The 18,253-nt window shown below is 47.8% G+C and overlaps 1 protein-coding gene across 6 annotated transcripts in view; it reads right to left on the bottom strand.

The window, feature by feature from the left end:
• Window positions 1-1,638: 1,638 nt before the first annotated feature.
• Window positions 1,639-18,253, bottom strand: part of UBTF (upstream binding transcription factor) — a 163,773-nt gene continuing 147,158 nt past the window's right edge. For all 6 annotated transcript variants that reach the window (XM_078645187.1, XM_078645189.1, XM_078645191.1 and 3 more), the window contains one exon: window positions 1,639-3,931. In XM_078645187.1, coding sequence (XP_078501313.1) covers window positions 3,845-3,931 — 87 coding nt within the window. In that variant the 3' untranslated portion in view covers window positions 1,639-3,844. The remainder of the gene's footprint in view (window positions 3,932-18,253) is intronic.

The following is an 18,253-nucleotide window of genomic DNA, read 5'->3' as shown; positions in this document are numbered from 1 at the left end:
TCCACGACCCCACCCCGCCCTGTTTGTTGCAGTACCACATGGCGGTGGTGTTGTCCGTGAGGGACCGGCGCTGGTGAGGTCGTCAGGTCAACCGGCGACGACCTGGATCCAGAAGTGGATCCAGCGGGGCCCTCTGGCCGGGGCCGAAGCACCCACCGGCGTCGGGGCCGAAGCATCCGACCCGCTAGGGCCCCCAGACGGGTCCGCTTGGCCCGGAGGCGCCGCGGAGCCCGCCAGAGGAGTGAGGGACCTCAAAGCCATGAGGAAACGCTCGATCTCCTCCGGCGTCGCATGCTGCCCAGGGACCGGAGGGTATGGGGCAGGATGCGACGCCTGCGACTCCGATGGAGCCGCGTGGGCAGTGTTACCCGAAACCAAGGCCGCGTCACGCGAGCGTCGGGGGGAGTGGGAAGAGCGATGACGTCGCTTCAACTTCTTGTGCTTACCTGACGACTTCGAACCCGAGGAGTGATGGCGACTCCCGGAGCTATGATGGCTCCGACCCCGCGACCGGTCCCTCGACCTCCGTCCGGACCGGGACCTCTCGTGGCTCAGGGCCGATTGCCGGAGCTCGAGCCGCTTGCGGGACCGCTCCCGCCTAGCTTTCGAAGTCAGGGCCCGGCAGTCGGAGCAGGTCTTGTCGTCGTGGTCGACGCCGAGACAGTGGAGGCACCGGCGGTGAGGGTCGGGGACCGACATCAGTCGGTCGCAGTCCTCACAGGGTTTAAAACCTGGCATCCCTACCGGCACCGTTCGGAGTCAAAGACTCGAAAAATTATCAAAAGGGATCGTAAAAAGTTTGTCAAAAAATGACTACGGTAGCACTTTTTCCGGATCTGCGCTGCTGGGGCGGAAAAAAGAAGAACGGACGTCAGCGGGGGGAGGCGGCGTCTAAGTACTCCGACAACGTCATCACGGCGCCCACGACGGACGCGGAGCCGCAGACTATGCCTACCGACGCGCAAGGGTACTGTTACGCAAAAATTTCCGGATCCAGTCTGACGCCTGGGGATATTCTAAGGTAAGGAATCTAATACTAACCTGTTTCTTTCAGATGTCTATGGCTTGAAAGATAAACAGGCATTACAATTCTCTGACTTATGATCTCTCCAGATGTAACACAAACCTATTGTTCGTAATTCATGGTGAACAGCAAAATTTAAACAAGAACTTCATAAAATAAAATGGCACTGAGGAGCTTCATAGACAACACTATTCCCTGTATACATTCTCAGACCCAGTCGAAGCCTTATGGATCAGACACTTCCTCCTGGCAATGTTCGATCTCTAGCGGATAATGATGTTGTCCCTTAAAGTGGCAGATGACTTCTCAACGAAATGTACTCGTTGTTCAGGAGCTTTCCTTGTACACCTCCGAACCCAGCAGTGGAAAAAAATTATAAAATGAAATGCAGCACAGCAGCATTGTAGCCTTAGTCAAGGTTATAGTGGGCCATGAGAACTCCATCCAAGTCAACGCCCAGAAGAAAAAAAAAAAGGCTACTACAAACACTTCCAAAGCCAAGTACGAGAAGGCAGAATTATGTGCAGTATGTGACTCTGGAAAATAATTTTTACTGTGAACCTGGACAACTGCTCACCTTATTGACAGTTAAGGACAAATACATTGTCAAACAGTTTATTTTCCCTTAAACGTTTTATTAGTTTCTGATAGTATTTCACTTGGCAACAGAAACATTTTTTTTCCTCTTTTTTCCACTTTCTTATACAAAAAACAACTCAAAAAAACAAAACAATGCCACATTTGTGTGTCCAGACTGGCTTCTAGTTTCAGTTTAGAGATATACAAATGGAATTGTCCCTTAGACCTACAAAACACCTTTTTTAAATACTAGAAAAAAGAAAATGTCTCGTAACCTTTGATCAAGTAAAGTCCGGGTGCACGCAGTGCCAAAATGCACTCATTTTCATGTCTCTTGCAGTACTAGAATATCCATTCCCCCAATTCAGATTTTTACACTTTATTTTAAAAAAGTTTGGGTACTGTAAGAATTTTTTGCATTTCTTTTAAAACAGAAAAATAAAAAAAATACTAAAACACATTTACTAAAATACCACAATGCTGTTCACACATTTCTCTCATAGAACGTGCGTCAAAGGATAAAACGAGAGAGAGAGAGAGTAATCCGGAGAGAGAAATGTAAGGATGACACTCAACTACAGGTATAACTGCAGTAACGCTGTACATTCTCGCCATGTATTTAAAGTACATCTATGGCCCACCCACTGGACTGGTAAGAAGGTTCTCTGCAGATGGACAAGGAGAGCCCATGCTGGGGAGCATCCTCTGTGTTGACTGCTCGATGACATTCAAGGTAAACCTAGATTTCTTGGGCAAATGACTTGCTCGCACTAAAGGCTTCCAAACCTTGTGTTCTCAAAATTTAGAAGACTGTCATGCAAACTGAGAATCAAATTAGCAGTTAATGATATGTACATTTGAACTGAATGTGTGCGGTCAACACCGGTAAAACCCTGGAGGTGTGCCATTTTCTAATGTTGAGTCCTGAACAGAATAAAATATGTTTTTATTTGTAAAGGTACAAAAGAACGCATCACCAAAACATTACAAGGCGCTAGAAACTTTTGCACACTGTTGGACAGAGAACTTAGGTGGAGCTTCAGTCCACAGTTTTTCAATGCAGTAGCTCATGGTGAAATAAAACAAACAAAAAAAAGGTACCTACCCAGGTATGCCTCAGAAGCCACCAGAGATGCAAAGATATCATATTTTAAACAAACCATCCAAAAGTCCAGAGAACAATAGGCACCCTTAGCTTAAAAAGCAAGCACCTGCTTCATTACACGTAGTCATCTAAGTAAATTGATTATTTACAATAACCTCCTCCTTCTATTTTCTGACCGTTTGTGAAGGCTTTCCGACTTTCACAGCGGCTCAAATGTCAGCATCTAGCAGTGAGACTCCTCTTTCCAGATGGAAAGCACATTTAGAAATGTTTAGCATGTTTTCTCCCTTTTGACGGTCATTCAATGCCTATCATTGGAAGATTAGCCAGTTCAATATCTTCCTCCTTCACAGTAAGTGTCACTGTGAGATTTCCTCCACCGTGCCCTGCTGCCCCCTCCAAGCCAAAGTTTTCACAGAATAATCTTTTGTGCACAACTATCCATAGGATGATGGCATCAAGGGATGCTTGAGGTGGCATGAGGGCAACCCTGTGGGATCTAGATTTTAATTCTCCCCCTCCTTAGCCTCTTGGAAGAAAATGGAAGAAAAAAAAAACAGATTCCGTAGACCAAATAATAACAGAAATTGTTCTGAAACTAGGACCAAATGTCATCCTTCTTTAAACGTGAGTGACACAGCAACGCTGCAGCAGCCTCTCTCCCTCTCGCTCTGTCCCCTTGTCCATTCTAAAGATTGTGGTGTACGTAGGTCCAAGTCTCGCCCCAAACCCACCCACTCATCCGCAAAAATAAATGTTTTAAACACGCCTTTACCACAGAAAAAAGCGTGACTAAGTGCAGTCTTTCCCCCTTTCTTGGGAGGCTCATGTTCCCGCTCATTTGGCCATCTTAGAAAGATCCCCCATCAAAGACATTAAAAGTCTTCAATGATGATGGGTTATTTTCTTCTAAGAGAGAAATTGCTGGTGACCAACTGGTGGGCTCTCTGGGATCCAAACCATCTTTTTTTTCAAAACGTAACAAAAAAATGGGACAAAATGTACAAAAAATCTGAGTCCATTCACGGTGATGTCCGCACTCGTCCCCAACCTGTGCCACGCTGCAAAGGTGGACTCACTCCTGAGCTGTGTGGGAAAAGGTAGAGGCCGGTGGGTCATCTCTGTATAAGAAAGGGTCAGTTAGAGTCCGAGTCAGAGGAGTCGTCTGAAGAGGACGAAGAGCTGCTACTGCCGCTGGAATCGTTATCATCGTCGTCGTCATTCTGTGGGGCAAAATGGTAACATTAGATGTACAGTAAAAAGTACACAGGCCTGGCTTCAGAGTGCATTTACTTAACTTGGGCGGCAACTATCTTCAAAATAAAAATAAAAAAAGAAAATATCTATCTATCTGTGTTACTTACCCTGTAAGCATCTACTTGTACATTGTACATTGTAGCATGTAGTGCCATAGATTCATTTGCTTAGCATTTTCCTGCCATCTAGTGTTGGGCTCGGACGATTACAAGTTGTTTTTCTTTGAAGAAGTGTTAGACTCACAAGGTATAGTGACTCCTCCTTCAGTGTGCATTGCACATGTTGTTAGGCTCCTTTGCTAGATTGTTTTTGGGTGAGCGTTAGAAAAGGAGCAATAAAGTGACAGAATAAAGAAAAATGCGAAGAATTGTGAATGTGTAATTTACAGTAATATATATATATTATGAATTACTGCATCTAAAAACTGCTGCGCTCTAGAAATATTTTTTAGGAGTGTGGGTGCACATGAATCTACAGAACTACACGCTAGGAATAGATGCTTACAGCGTAACATATTCTATTAGTAGCATGTGTTGGCCATAGATACATATGCTTAGCATCGAATGTAAAGCAGTGCTTCCCTTTGCAGTGACTAGCGATTGGTTGAAGTATTTGTTAGGAATAGTGTTTTAAGTATTGCTTGACCCACTCTTGCTTGCTGATGTGTGAATATATCAACACAGTAGTTTTTTGTAAATGTATGTGGGTTATTCCATGTTGCTGCTTTACAAATATCTTCTATAGGGATATTTCCTAGAAAACCCATAGTTGATCATTGATTATGTTTGGAATTCACCTGTGGTGGTTCCATAAGTACCCTTCTTGGATTTTGATAACATGTTTGAATGCATGTAACTATCCATCGAGCAATTCCAGCTTTGGATATAAGTGCCCCCTGGTGAGGTTTGTTAAAACCAACAAAAAGCTGTTGTGTTTTTCGAAAAGGTTTTGTTCTATCAATGTCAAACATGATAGCCCTTTTAACACCACCATCTGAACAAGCCACCGCCCAAAGTTTATCCACCCCCCACTCCCATCCCCCCCATGACAGACACCTCTCCCTCCCCATCTCCCTCCCCACCCCCACCCACGAGTCTCTCACACCTGACACAACAACTCCCACCCACAACACGCCTACATCTGCACACACCATCACTCGGAGTTTATCCACCCCCCCCCCTCCCCCCCACGGCAGACACCTCTTCCTTCCCTGCTCCCTCCCCACTCCCACTCACAACTCTATCTCCCTCCCAACAAAAGATACAGAACATACCTCCCCCCTTACCTTAGCATCACCCTCTCTCCCACCTCCTACTCTCAGCCCTCACTACCCTCCTGTCTCCCCCACTGTCTTCAGCCTTCACTCACTCTTCTACTCACCAGCACCGTCTCCCACTGAAGTCACTACCTATGCCTCCCAACCACAGCCTGCCACACCTCCAATACCCTCACCCCTCGCCCACAAACACGTCCACACCTTGAATACCATCCCACTCACTAGCACCGCGGAACCCCTCAACAACGCTAGTATACCCCCCCCCCCGATACCCTGCCTGCTCTCCAGCTCACTACTCCACCACTCACCAACGGCTCTCTCCACCAACACCTTCCCCAATGACCCTCCTGACCTGACTTTATCCACCCTCCAACAAGTCAAAGAGGAAATGTCACAAATCAAAAAAGACGTCCACGCAATCAAAGTCCTTCTCTCCTCACAGCCCAGTCTACCTCCCACCACCCAACTACCCTACAAACGACGCACCCTCCCTACATACCCTCGCCCCCGACGACACCAGCAATGGCCTACTATCCCCGCTCGCAATAATTCCCACCGCCCCCGTCGTGTTCTCAACCCCTTGTCGGACCGCGACCTATGCTCTCTCCTACACTCTTATGGCCCAGGTCCGGTAAAAGTCTTTTCCAACTCACACATCCCCATACCCACAATTCTTACTAACCCTCTGAGGCTCCCAACACTCAACAACAGAGGCTCCGTCCCTAACAACCTCAGAAAAGTTCCCCTCACACTAGAAAGCTCGACCACCCTTCTCTCTCCCAAACTCAAATGCATCCTACTAAACTGCAGATCGGCCCAGAGACATGCCTCCGACATCGCGGATCTCGTCTCAGATAGGGAGCTGGACCTAGCCATTCTAACGGAAACGTGGCTCACTGAAGCCTCTACCCCGATTATGGACATACTAGTCCCCCCCAACTATCACATCATTAGGCTGGACAGGTCTCCTGGCAAGACGGGCGGGGGAATTGCATACATTTTTAGGAGCAACCTTTCCGTTACTCAAGTCACCTCCCCCTCCCTTTCCTCCTGTGAACTCCTCTGCCTCGACATCACCAGTGAGGGCAAACAAGTCTGTGCTTTACATCTCATCTATCACCCGCCTGGTGACAATCTCATATTCACCCAACAATTCATGGACCTGATCACTTCCAACGCCGGTCGGCAGACCACTCAAGTATACCTGGGTGACTTCAATCTCCACTGGAACGATCAGAAAGACACCGTGGTGAATAGTCTCAAAACTTTCCTCAATGCGCTTGACCTCACCCAACTATGCGATAAACCAACACACGACAAAGGCGCGATACTCGACCTCATCATTGCCAAAGAGAACGCTATTCAACTGGAGGCGATTCTACCCTGCGATTGGTCAGATCACCACATTATCACCTTCTTTATCAACGAAAAAGTTAAACCTAACCCTACGCAACCTATCAAATCCAAAACATGGAAAAGGGATTTGAAGAATCTTAACCCCTCCACACTACCTCCCCACATCGGCAACCTCCTCCTTCCCCCTTCAGGTGCCTCAGATGTTCAATCACTGACTGACCACTACCTTGACTCTATGAATACAATAGTCAATGAAGTCGCCCCTCTGCAACTGAAGAGAGTCTCCACCAAAATTTCTAACCCCTGGTATGATGACAGGCTCAATGACGAAAGGCGTAATATGCGAATGGCAGAGCGCACCTGGAGATCGGACCCTTCAGCACTGCATCTCAAAAAGCTTAAGAACAAGAGAAATGCCTACTTTAGGAAAATAAAGCGCACAAAGTCTGACTTCTTCAGCCGCCAGTTGGACCAAGCGAAGAACAGGCCAAGAAAGCTGTTCGAGCTAATCAAGACCCAAACAAAGGCACAACCCACGCAATCAAACAGCACAACAAATGACACCCCACACAGTGAAGCCTTCTCTGCTTTCTTTAAACTAAAGACTGACAACATAAGAAATGACCTCATCATGGATGTAAGCCGATACCCCAACCACACCAGAAAGGCAGACACTCAACCTAAAAACAAGGCATCCTGGCAGTACTTCGATACCTATTCGGAAGAAGCAATACACAAACTGCTCTGCACCTTGAAGCCCTCTAATCACCTCACAGACCCTCTACCTGCTAATGCTGTAAAAGACTTTATCCCCCTGCTCCTCCCTCTCTGGACCAAGATCATCAACAGCTCTTTACAACAAGGCCACATTCCAGACTCCCTTAAGGTGGGGCAAGTCACGCCTATACTCAAGAAACCTACAGCTGATCCGTCTGACCTAAACAACTATCGGCCCATCACCAATATCCCCACACTGGCCAAACTGCTGGAGAAATGTGTCCAACTCCAACTGACAAAACACATTGATCAATTTGACCTCCTCAACCCTCATCAATCAGGCTTCAGAGCGAAACATAGCACTGAAACAGCTATGACACACATAATTGATGACGCCCTCCAAATTCTGGATCGCAATGAGTCCTGCCTCCTCATCCTTCTTGACCTCTCGTCTGCATTTGACACGGTCAAACATGAGAATTTGCTGGAGCTGCTAAGTACTAGAATGGGGTTATCGGGAACTGTTCTCAAGTGGTTTTCGTCATTCCTTCACAACCGGTCTCAGAGGTTCAAGATCGACAATGTGCTATCTACACCTGTGCCTGTAGATCTAGGTGTTCCACAAGGATCCACCCTCTCCCCTACACTGTTCAACCTCGTTATGGAACCGCTCGCCACCTTGCTTCAAGCATCCAATGTACAATTCCATATGTACGCCGATGACACACAACTCTATCTAAAGTTACAATCCCCGGAAGATATCATACATCTGAATTCCACGCTTATTAACACCCAAGCTTGGCTGGCCGATAATCACCTCAAACTAAATGCTCTGAAAACTGAGTTCCTACTCATCTCACCCCCGGCGAAAATCTCCACCACCCAAACCTGGCTCAACAACCTAACAGCACTCAATGTCCAACCTACCATCGTGGACTCGGCGAAATCCCTAGGCATCACACTCGACGCCAAGCTCAACATGCAGCAGCACGTCAGCAAAGCCACAAAAGCAGCTAATTTCCAAATTAACACACTGAGGAAAATTAAACCCTTCCTCCCGGCCAAAGACTTCCAAACTGCTGTACAAGCTTTAGTCATCCCTCGAATAGACTATGGAATTGTGGCCCTCAGCGGTCTCCCGCTATCAACAACAGCACCCTTAAGAGCCTCCCTGAACGCTGCCGCGAGACTCATTACTGGCTCTAGAAAGCATTCGCACATATCCCCAGACCTAAAGTCTCTAAAATGGCTGCCTTTTGAAGCCAGAATACAGCTAAAAATTGCAGTTATGACACACGCGGCCGTGCACCACAAGGCACCTAACTACCTCGCTCAAAAGCTGTCTATATCAGGAGGTTCGAGATCCAATAGGAGCACAAAAAATCTTCTCCAGAAACCTCGTAGATTCCGGAAAGTGAAAACTTACAAGCACTCCTTCTCAGGGATGGCTCCCCGGATCTGGAATGCGCTCCCTCCTGAAACCAGGCTGATCTCCTCCACTGCACTCTTCAAGAAAGAGGTGAAAACCATCCTTCTGGCCAAGATCTCCTGATCGTTATAGATGTTGGTACAGAGACTCTGCATTGCTTTGTATCACTGCTCACCCTATCCCCTGGTACTATATTCTACTTGTTGGGGGCACTACTACGCTACTCTCTTACTACCGACCAAGATATGATACACGTTGGTTTACTGATCCACCTGTACACCTCTGTAGTGTGACCAATGACCTGTGCTGTTCCTATATTACTCCCTTACCTGATTGTATATGGATTGGTTTTATGTATGTTTTTATTATCCATGTTATTACCATGTTATTGACTATTATACTGTCTCCCATTATCTCTGTTGACTCCTACTGCCCCTTCCCTGTCTTTGTGAAGCGCTCTGATATCTGTAAGGATCCTGTTCGCGCTATATAAAACTTTGAATAAATAAATAAATAAATAAATAAATAAATAAATATCTAATGCATTTAGGGCTTGCTCTGCTACTGTGTCTGGGTTAGGAAAGAACACTAGTAGTTCTATGGTCTGACTTGTCTGAAAAGCTGAGACCACTTTAGGTAGGAAGTTTGGATTAGTCCATAGAACTAATTTGTTAGGGGAAATTTCAAAGAAAGGTTCTTGCAGAGTAAATGCCTGTAATTCATTTATCCTTCTGAGAGAAGCGATTGTCACTCAAAAGGCAACTTTCCATGTTAAAAATTGGAGTTGACATGAATGAAGTTGTTCGAATGGTGGCCCCAAAAGCCTGGTAAGCACAATGTTTAGGTTTGGGATCTTCCTGTGGGTCTATGAAATAAGGAATATGTATGTCTAAGATTGATCATCACCAGAAGGTGATTCATCTGGTGAAAACAGTGGTTGCTCAGAAAGCAAGTGATCTGGAGAGGGTGTCTGCACTGGCCTGGATGGTAGTGAAGGTAGAGTAGGTGAAGATGGAAAAGGAGGTGAAGGATTAGGAGGAGGAGGAAAACAAATAGGGCTTGTGCCTGTCCTCCTTCTTTAGTTGATGGGTTGGTTCAGGCCCAGTAATGTCCTCCTCAAATGTGTTCTTCCTTTTGGGAAGCATAAGGGAAACAGGTGGGGGTGGTTTGGTGCCTAGTTTGCCAGTGTCCGTGTACAAAAAGAGTCTTTTGTCCTTTATCTAGTTTGTCTTGCAAGTCCTCAAGAATGGGCTGCAATTGTGTTTGCCAAGGCTCTGTGCCACTTTTGGTGTTTTTAGGCATCAAAGACGTTCACAAGCCTTTTGTGCCTGTTGCAGTCTTTGGAGTACGTCCTTTCAATAATGACAACTTAGGTGTCAGTTTTGATTCCGAGGACTTTGAGGATGAACCATCTTTCAGTTCTGAGCCTTTTTCAGAACCGATGTGCGCTGCTTCACGTCAGAGTCTTTGCCTGACTTCGGGTGTGCCAATGTGGTCAGTTTTGGTGCTGGCATCAAAACAAACTTTAAGGCCTTATATTTTTCATCGCTACTCAAAGGCCTTCCAGGCAGAGGGGATTTGTGTTTGTGCGCCTGTTGTTGAAGACCTCCATGGCCCAAGGGCAGTGAGGCTCCAAACAACAAGTTACTTACCTTTGGTAACTATATATCTGTAAGAAACATTAGTTAGTGATAGATTCCTTACCTTAGAATTACCCCATGTGTCAGGCTGGATCTGGAAAGTTTTCGTCAGCAGTACCCCTGCGCGTCGGAAGTCTCTGCATCCGTTGTTGGCGCGAGATTACATCGCAGCAGCTACTTAAATGCCGCCCTCGCACACTGATGTCAGCTCTGTAAAAAACTTTCCACTCCAGGAACGCAGAGCCATGCAAGATACTGACCACTGGTGCATTGAAACTAGGGCCCTGAAAGGGATGACCTTTACCCTAGAAATCAGTTCGCAGAACGGGGACGATGGGTGGGGCGGTAAGGAACCGATCACTAACCAAGGTTTCTTACAGATATATCATTACCGAAGGTAAGTAACTTGTTCATCTGAAAGTAATACGTAGTGATAGATTCCTTACCTTAGAATAGATACCCCAGCAATACCAACCCTGGGGGTGGGTCTGCGAACCAGAAAGACCCGGAGAACAGAACGGCCAAAGAAGACGTCTCTCCGGACTTGGCTGTCCAGGCAATAGTGCTTAGTAAAAGTGTGCAACGAGGCCCACGTAGCTGCCTGACAGAAGTCTTGTAAAGGGGACACCACGTCCCAAAGCCGTAGTGGCAGCCGTCGCCCTGGTGGAATGGGCGTGCAGCCCCACCGGAGGCTCCTTCTTCACCAGAGAATAGCAGGCTTTTATACACAAGACGACCCATTGGGAGATAGTCCGATTGTGTACGGCCCAACCTTTCTTGGCGCCTACGTAGACAACAAAGAGCTGGTCATCCATCAGGAACTGTTGTGTGCGATTAAGATAAAATAAAAGCACATGTTTTGGGTCCAGACGATGGAGCCTCTTTTCCTCTCTGGAAGGGTGCGGAGGCAGAAAGAAGGTGGGCAAAGTGATGGTCTGCCCGATGTGAAAGGCAGTGACAACCTTTGGCAGAAAGGATGGACGTGTTCTGAGTACAACCTTGTCCGGATGGACAGACAGAAAAGGAGGTTTACAAGAAAGAGCCTGGAGCTCACTCACTCTCCTAGCGGAAGTGATGGCAAACAGGAACGCAGTCTTCAGAGTTATCAACCGAAGAGGACAGTTGTGAAGAGGCTCAAACGGAAGTATGTAAGAACCAGGTTCAAGTCCCACTGTGGCATTATGAAGGGAACTGGAGGGAAAAGATGAGTAATGTCTTTGAGGAATCTATTTACAACAGAAGACTTGAAAAGAGAGGGCTGATCAGGTAGCCTGAGAAAGGCCGAAATAGCAGAAAGGTAGCCCTTAATCGTGCCCCTAGCAGAGCCCTGCTGGGCCAAAGAAAGAAGGAACAGTAGGACTTGTGAAAGAGGGGCAGAAAGGGGATCCACAACCTTTGCTATGCACCATGCCACTAATGTGTTCCACCTGCAGGTGTATACCAACTTAGTGGAGGGTCGCCTGGCTGCCAGAATGACATCACAGACTTCAGGAGGCAAGTCGAAAGGATTCAACTGCCGTCGCTCAATCTCCAAGCAAAGAGGTGGAGACTGGACAGGTTCGGGTGAAGGACCGTCCCCTGCTGCTGCAAAAGAAGAAAACAAGTTACTTACCTGTAACTTTGGTTCCCCAGTATTGGTAACTTTCATAGATTCCCATGCTTTGTATCATTCCCCGTCGTCGGAATGGGAGTCTCGGTAACAAAAATACCATAGCTGTAGGTACAAAAGACCAAGGAAAAAGGCCTAGGCTTCATTCCCTTTTGTAGCATATCACCCTCTTTGTGTAAAATAGACCAAACTCAGGCCTCAGCCAATCAGAAGTGCCTCACCTCTTAGAACCTTCCTGAAGGAACCTCAGAGCCTCAGATTTTCGTAGCCGTTGTGTACTTAGACACCATATCTGTTGTAGGCTGAGCTTTCCTCGGGGAGGCGGGCGGGCGCATGGGAATCTATGAAAGTTACCAATACTGGGGAACCAAAGTTACAGGTAAGTAACTTGTTTTCTTGCCCCAGTATTGGAACTTTTATAGATTCCCATGCTTTGTACCAGAGTAGCAAGCAGTTAGTACCAAAACCACATTCTGCATCATCACAATATAGCAATAGGCAACATGACATAAAGATACAAAATGTGAAAGACAGAAAGGAAAGCTCACCAATCATTGGAAGAGGTTCCTCAGGACCGCCTGTCCTACTGCTACATCACCTTGTTGTAGGGACTCCAAGCAGTAATGCCTGGTAAATGTGTGCACGCTGCTCCAGGTAGCAGCTCTGCAAATGTCTTTGATCTGTACCCCTGCGAAGAGGGCTGTAGAAGAAGCCACAGATCTCATGGAATGCGCTCGAACCTTTCCAGTCAGAGGTTTTCCTGCAGCAGTGTGACAATGCACAATGGCACTTGTGATCCATCTGGAAATGCCCTGTTTGGAAAGAGGAAGGCCCTTGCTTGGACCTCCGAAGGCAACAAATAACTGAGAGGTTTTCCGAAAACTCTTAGTACGCTCCAAGTAGAATTTCAAACACCGTTGCACATGGAGCGAATGCAATGCTCTCTCTGCTGGTGTGGCCGTTTGAGGAAAGAACGCCTTCAAAATGACCGACTCATTCAAGTGGAAGTCCGAGGGGACCTTAGGCATAAACTTCGGGTTAGTTCTCATGATGACAGTGTTTCTCTTGAATTGAAGGAAAGGTTCTTGGATAGTCAAGGCCTGCAATTCACCAACACGCCTAGCCGACGTGAGAGCGAGGAGGAGAGCCAATTTCCATGAAAGGTGTTTTATGTCAGAACGATGGATTGGTTCAAACGGGCCTTTCATGAGTTGAGAAAGGACTAGATTCAGATGCCATGTCAGAGGCGGTGGTCTCACTGGTGGATAAACTCTGAACAATCCCTTTAGAAATTGTTTGACAATTCTGGAGGACCACAAGGAGGGTCCATAGCCAGTCCTCCTGAACCTCGACATTGCCGCCAAATGGACCGTAATTGATGAATGGGCTAGTCCCGATTTGGCCAAGGACAGCAGATAAGGAAGGATCAGATGAGGCTCGGAAGCGAAAGGATCAATGCCTTCTCTCTTGCACCAGCAACAGAATCTCTTCCACTTAAGACTGTAAGTCCTGTTCGTAGAAGGAGCTCTTGCCTGAGAAAGGACCTCCTTAATCTCACTTGAAATGGGTAGGTTCATAAATTCTCGCTGCTCAGGAGCCATGCAGTCAGATGTAGTGACTGCGGATCTGGGTGCCAAACTTGTCCCTCGGACATCGTGAGGAGATCTGGAAGAACCTCAAAAGGAAGAGGAGGGGCTATCGAGAGCAGATGGAGTTCCGTGAACCAGAACTGCCTCGGCCAAGCAGGGGCTATAAGGATCATCCTGCACGGCTCCATCTTGATCTTCCTGATGAGTCGTGGGATCAGAGGTATGAGAGGAAAAGCGTAGACAAATGTCCTCGACCATGCTATCGAAAGCGCACTCCCTAGAGAACCTCGATGGGGAAGCCTGCTTGCATAAGACAGGCATTTCTTGTTGGTCGGAGTGGCAAAAAGATCGATCTCTGGTCTGCCCCACTGGCTGAAGACCTCCTCCAAGACTCTCTGATTCAATTCCCATTCGTGGCTGACTGAGGATGACCTGCTCAGTCTGTCGGCGTTTTCGTTGAGGACGCCTGGCAAGTGTTCTGCTCTCAGCGAAATCCTCTGAAGGATCGCCTATTCCCAGATCTGCTGAGCTTCTTGCGACAATGGACGAGATCTGGTCCCCCCTTCCTTGTTCACATAGTGCATGGCCGTGGTGTTGTCCGTCCTGATAAGCACTTGTGAACCTTTCAGGCGAGGAAGAAAAGCTTGCAGAGCCAGTCGTATCGCCCTGAGCTCTAACAGGTTGATGTGGAGGCGTTTCTCCTGGGGCGAATAATGACCGCTGACATGCAGGTCTTGCATCACTGCCCCCCAACCCTCCAATGACGCGTCCGTTGTTATCACTTGCGGAGACGGGTCGCTTGCGAAGGATAGACCTTGGGACAAGTTGTCTTGATTTGTCCACCATAAAGCAGCTTCCTTCACGCTTGGAGTGACCATCACTCTGTCTTCGAATGAACCGTGGACCTGCTGCCACTGGTTGTCTAGTTGCTCCTGCAGAGGACGCATTCTTAGTCTGCAATGGGGAATTAGTGGGATATACGATGATCACCCCCAGTAGAGACTTGTAGCGGCGAACTGAAAGACACTTTTTTGCGCGCAAGTCCTGAGCCAAATTTTGTCATTTGTCTCTCATTTTCTGAGTAGGGAAGGCTCTTGAGAGCTTGGATTCCAAGATGGCTCCCAGGAAGCGAGCCTTCCTTGACGGGAGCAGGGAAGACTTCTCGTTGTTCAGAGTGAGCCCTAGATTCTGAAACAAATTGGTACAAGCTTGAACAGCCTCCAGCGCTGCCTCCCTGGATGGAGCTTTCAGTAACCAGTCGTCCAGGTAGGGAAAGACCTGGGAATGGTTCTTTCGCAGGAAAGCTGCTACTGGCGCCAGCACCTTTGTGAAAATTCTTGGGGCTGAACGGAGTCCAAAGGGTAAGACCCTCAACTGAAAAAGGCTCTTGGCTACTGTGAATCGCAGAAACCTTCTGTGTGCTGGGTGAATTGGAACGTGGAAATACGCATCTTCGAGATCGAGCGTGGCCATGAAGTCCCCCGGGCTGATGAGCTTCAAGCTTCTCAGGAATGGCACCGAGGATCTGGAACGCACTCCCTCCTGAAACCAGGCTTATCTCCTCCACGGCCTTCTTTAAGAAAGAGGTGAAAGCCATCCTCATGGCTAAGTCCACCTGAACTTTAATGTCTGTTCCTCAGAGACTTTCGCGCCGCTTGGGTATTACTGGTTTCATGTTTGTCTAACGTCAAATAATGTCATATTTTGCATGATCTAGATTTGTTTATTCCTCTTGTTTGCCATAATTCCATGATGGTTAGTCGATCCTTTTATGCTACTCACTAAATATCTATTATTAGACTATTCACGTTAACCTACTGTACATCGAGGCCCGTTCCCCTTGCTCCCTGTAACTTTTAGATACTGGCATAAGCCATCCCTTTAGCATAAGTTCTCCTGATTTTTATCGTAGTTGTATGAAAGACTCAGTATCGTCTTATATTTTCGCTTATCTGATTGTTTACTGACATTTTATTAGAACATGACTGCTATCCGATCATGCTACTGAAGTTTATATTGCACCCAATATTATGTCGCGTCACCTTCATGCTATCGTCACCCCCTGTTTCTGTGAAGCGCTCTGATATCTGTAAAGATCTTGTTCGCGCTATATAAAACTCTGAATAAATAAATAAATAAATAAATAAATAAAGATGTCCTGGAGAGAGACCATCCGGAAGGACAGGGAGATGAGATAGGTGTTTAGCTCCCGGAGGTCTAAAATGGGGCGCCACTTTTCTTGCGTCTTCTTCATCAGGAAGAACCTGGAATAAAATCCTTGTCCCCTTTGGTTTGCAGGGACCGGCTCTATCGCTCCTTTCCGGAGCATCTGTTGGACTTCGAGCCGCAGGAGACGCTGCTGTTGCGATGGAATGGCTGCCGGGGGCTTGGGTGGAGGGACTTGCGTGAATTCCAAGGTATGCCCTTTCCGAATGGTGTTGAGCACCCAACGGTCCGATGTTATCCTGGACCAGTTGTGAAGGTATTTGGTGACCCTGCCTCCAACTGATGATCTCTTGAAGGAGGGTCCAGTAGGAAGAGCCAGGAGGCCGCTATTGGCGTTTGGATGAATCTCGTCCTCGTCCAGCCTGCTTCCCCTTATTGTAAGGCCTGGAGTAGTTGCTAGACTGGCTTTGGCGCTGTTGATAAGGCTGATGGTATTGCTGGGAACCGGAGCCCGTGGTGGAATAGCGTTGTTGTTGTTGATGGGATCCTCTGTAGTTACCACCTCTACCTCGGGATCCTTTAAAAGGAGACTTTCTGTATTGAAGGGTCCCCAAGGACCTGGCAGTCTCTGTGTCCTGTTTTATGTCCTGAAGAGTGTTGTCAATGAGCTTGCCAAATAATGCTTCACCGTCATAGGGAAGATCCAGGACCTTGTTTTGAATTTCAGGCCTAAACCAAGTAGCTTTGAACCACCCTTGGCGGCGGAGGACTGCCGCCCCAGCCAATGAACGGAACGCCGTTGTCGCAATATCCATTGCGCAGTCAATGATTTCCATCGACGTTGCTTCTCCCTACTGTAAGATTTTCTTTGCCTCTGTCATAGATTCCGGAGGCAGCTGGTCAAGGTATGGAGCGACATCACACCAAAGCTGGCGGTCGTATTTACCCATGATCGCTAGGGCATTTGCCGCTCGCACCAGCAAACTTGCCATCGACGAGAATCTCTTCCCCACATTATCCAACCTCCGCCCTTCCTTGTCCAGAGGAGTTGTTAAGGGAGCAGAGGGGTTACGGGATTTCCTCTGCGCAGCTTGCGAGATCACAGAGTTTGGTCTTGGATGACCCGTTAAGGCTGCCGGGCCATCAACTGGTGCCTTGTATTTCTTATCCAGACGCGGTAGCACCGGGACCCCCGTCGCCGGGTTTTTCATGGCCTTTAGGCCCTCCTTCCACACATGATCCACAATAGGAATGGACCTAGTTGATTTCATAAAAGGTTCCTTGAAATCATATAAAAAAACAATCCCTGGCAACTTTAGGCATGGCTAATTTGAATCTCGCCGCGGCTCTCTCCATCAGCTGATGGAAGCCTCCAATGTCTGCAGGTGGGGAATCCACCGGATCTGGGACTGGCGATGCTGGATCCGGAATGATATACTCGTCATATTCAGTATCGGGAATAGAGCCATGATCAGATTGCTGACCCTCATCCGAGGAATCATCATGGACGTCTTGTAACCCGGAGGACTCATGATGGATGGACATTTGAGGCCGAGGGGAAACTTGAGCTGAATGGCAGGCGTTATCAATGAGGCTGACATCTCTGCAGGAGTTACTGGCGTTGACGGCACCGGAAGAGGCATACTCGCCTTAGATTTATAGGCCTGCAGCATCTTATGTAGATCTTGGAGGAAAGATGATGGCATTGAAACCATTTCCTGCTCAGCATGATGTTGCGACTGGGTCGACTGATGATGGCCTATATCCTCGCGTCCGTATTCGCCCTCAGAGTCAGTGTCCTGGCATTTGACTAGAAGTTGGGAGGGACTATCGGCATAGCTGTATGAGTCCTGGTCCTCCTCCTCTGAATCCCCTTCTTGCAGAAGCAGTGTTGGCAGTAGAGGAGACATAGTCTTCGGAGAAGTAACCTCCTGCGTGATCCGTGTCACAGAAATGGTAATCCTCTTTTCAGAGGGTAAGATCGTCGACGGCTGTATACGCGTCGGCGAGATCGGGGTCGACGACGAGGAAACGGTCGACACGCCAGCCGTTGTCATTGTTATGGTCGCCCTCGTCGACGAGACCGTCGTCGTCGCCCCCATTGTCGACGTCGGCACCATCGTCGACGGTGAGATTGAAACTGCCGTCGTCGGCACCTTCGGCGTTGACACCTTCGTCGACGGCACCTTCGGCGGCATCTTCGTCGGCGGCGACTTCGTCGTCGTCACCGTCGACGGTGAAGAAACCGCTGTCGGCGGAACCTTCGTCGACGACTCCCCTGTCGACGGGATCGTCGATGACATCAATGCAGACTTTGATTTTTTCGTCGACGGAACCTCTGTCGTCGACGTCTTCGTCGTCAAGGACTTGGAACTCCTCTCAGAAGACTGGGATGAAGGTTTTTTGAAGGCTGTGACAGTCTTCTCACCTTTAGAAGGCGAATCTGGTCCTACCCTCTCCTTTACACCTCGGTGAGGAGATTTGCTGGGACCTGGGCTCTCAGACT

Source organism: Lissotriton helveticus, chromosome 5_1 (assembly GCF_964261635.1).
Source record: "Lissotriton helveticus chromosome 5_1, aLisHel1.1, whole genome shotgun sequence".
Lineage (NCBI taxonomy): Eukaryota > Metazoa > Chordata > Amphibia > Caudata > Salamandridae > Lissotriton > Lissotriton helveticus.
The sequence above is the reverse complement of the archived record's forward strand: the minus strand, read 5'-3'. Positions and strand labels throughout refer to the sequence as shown.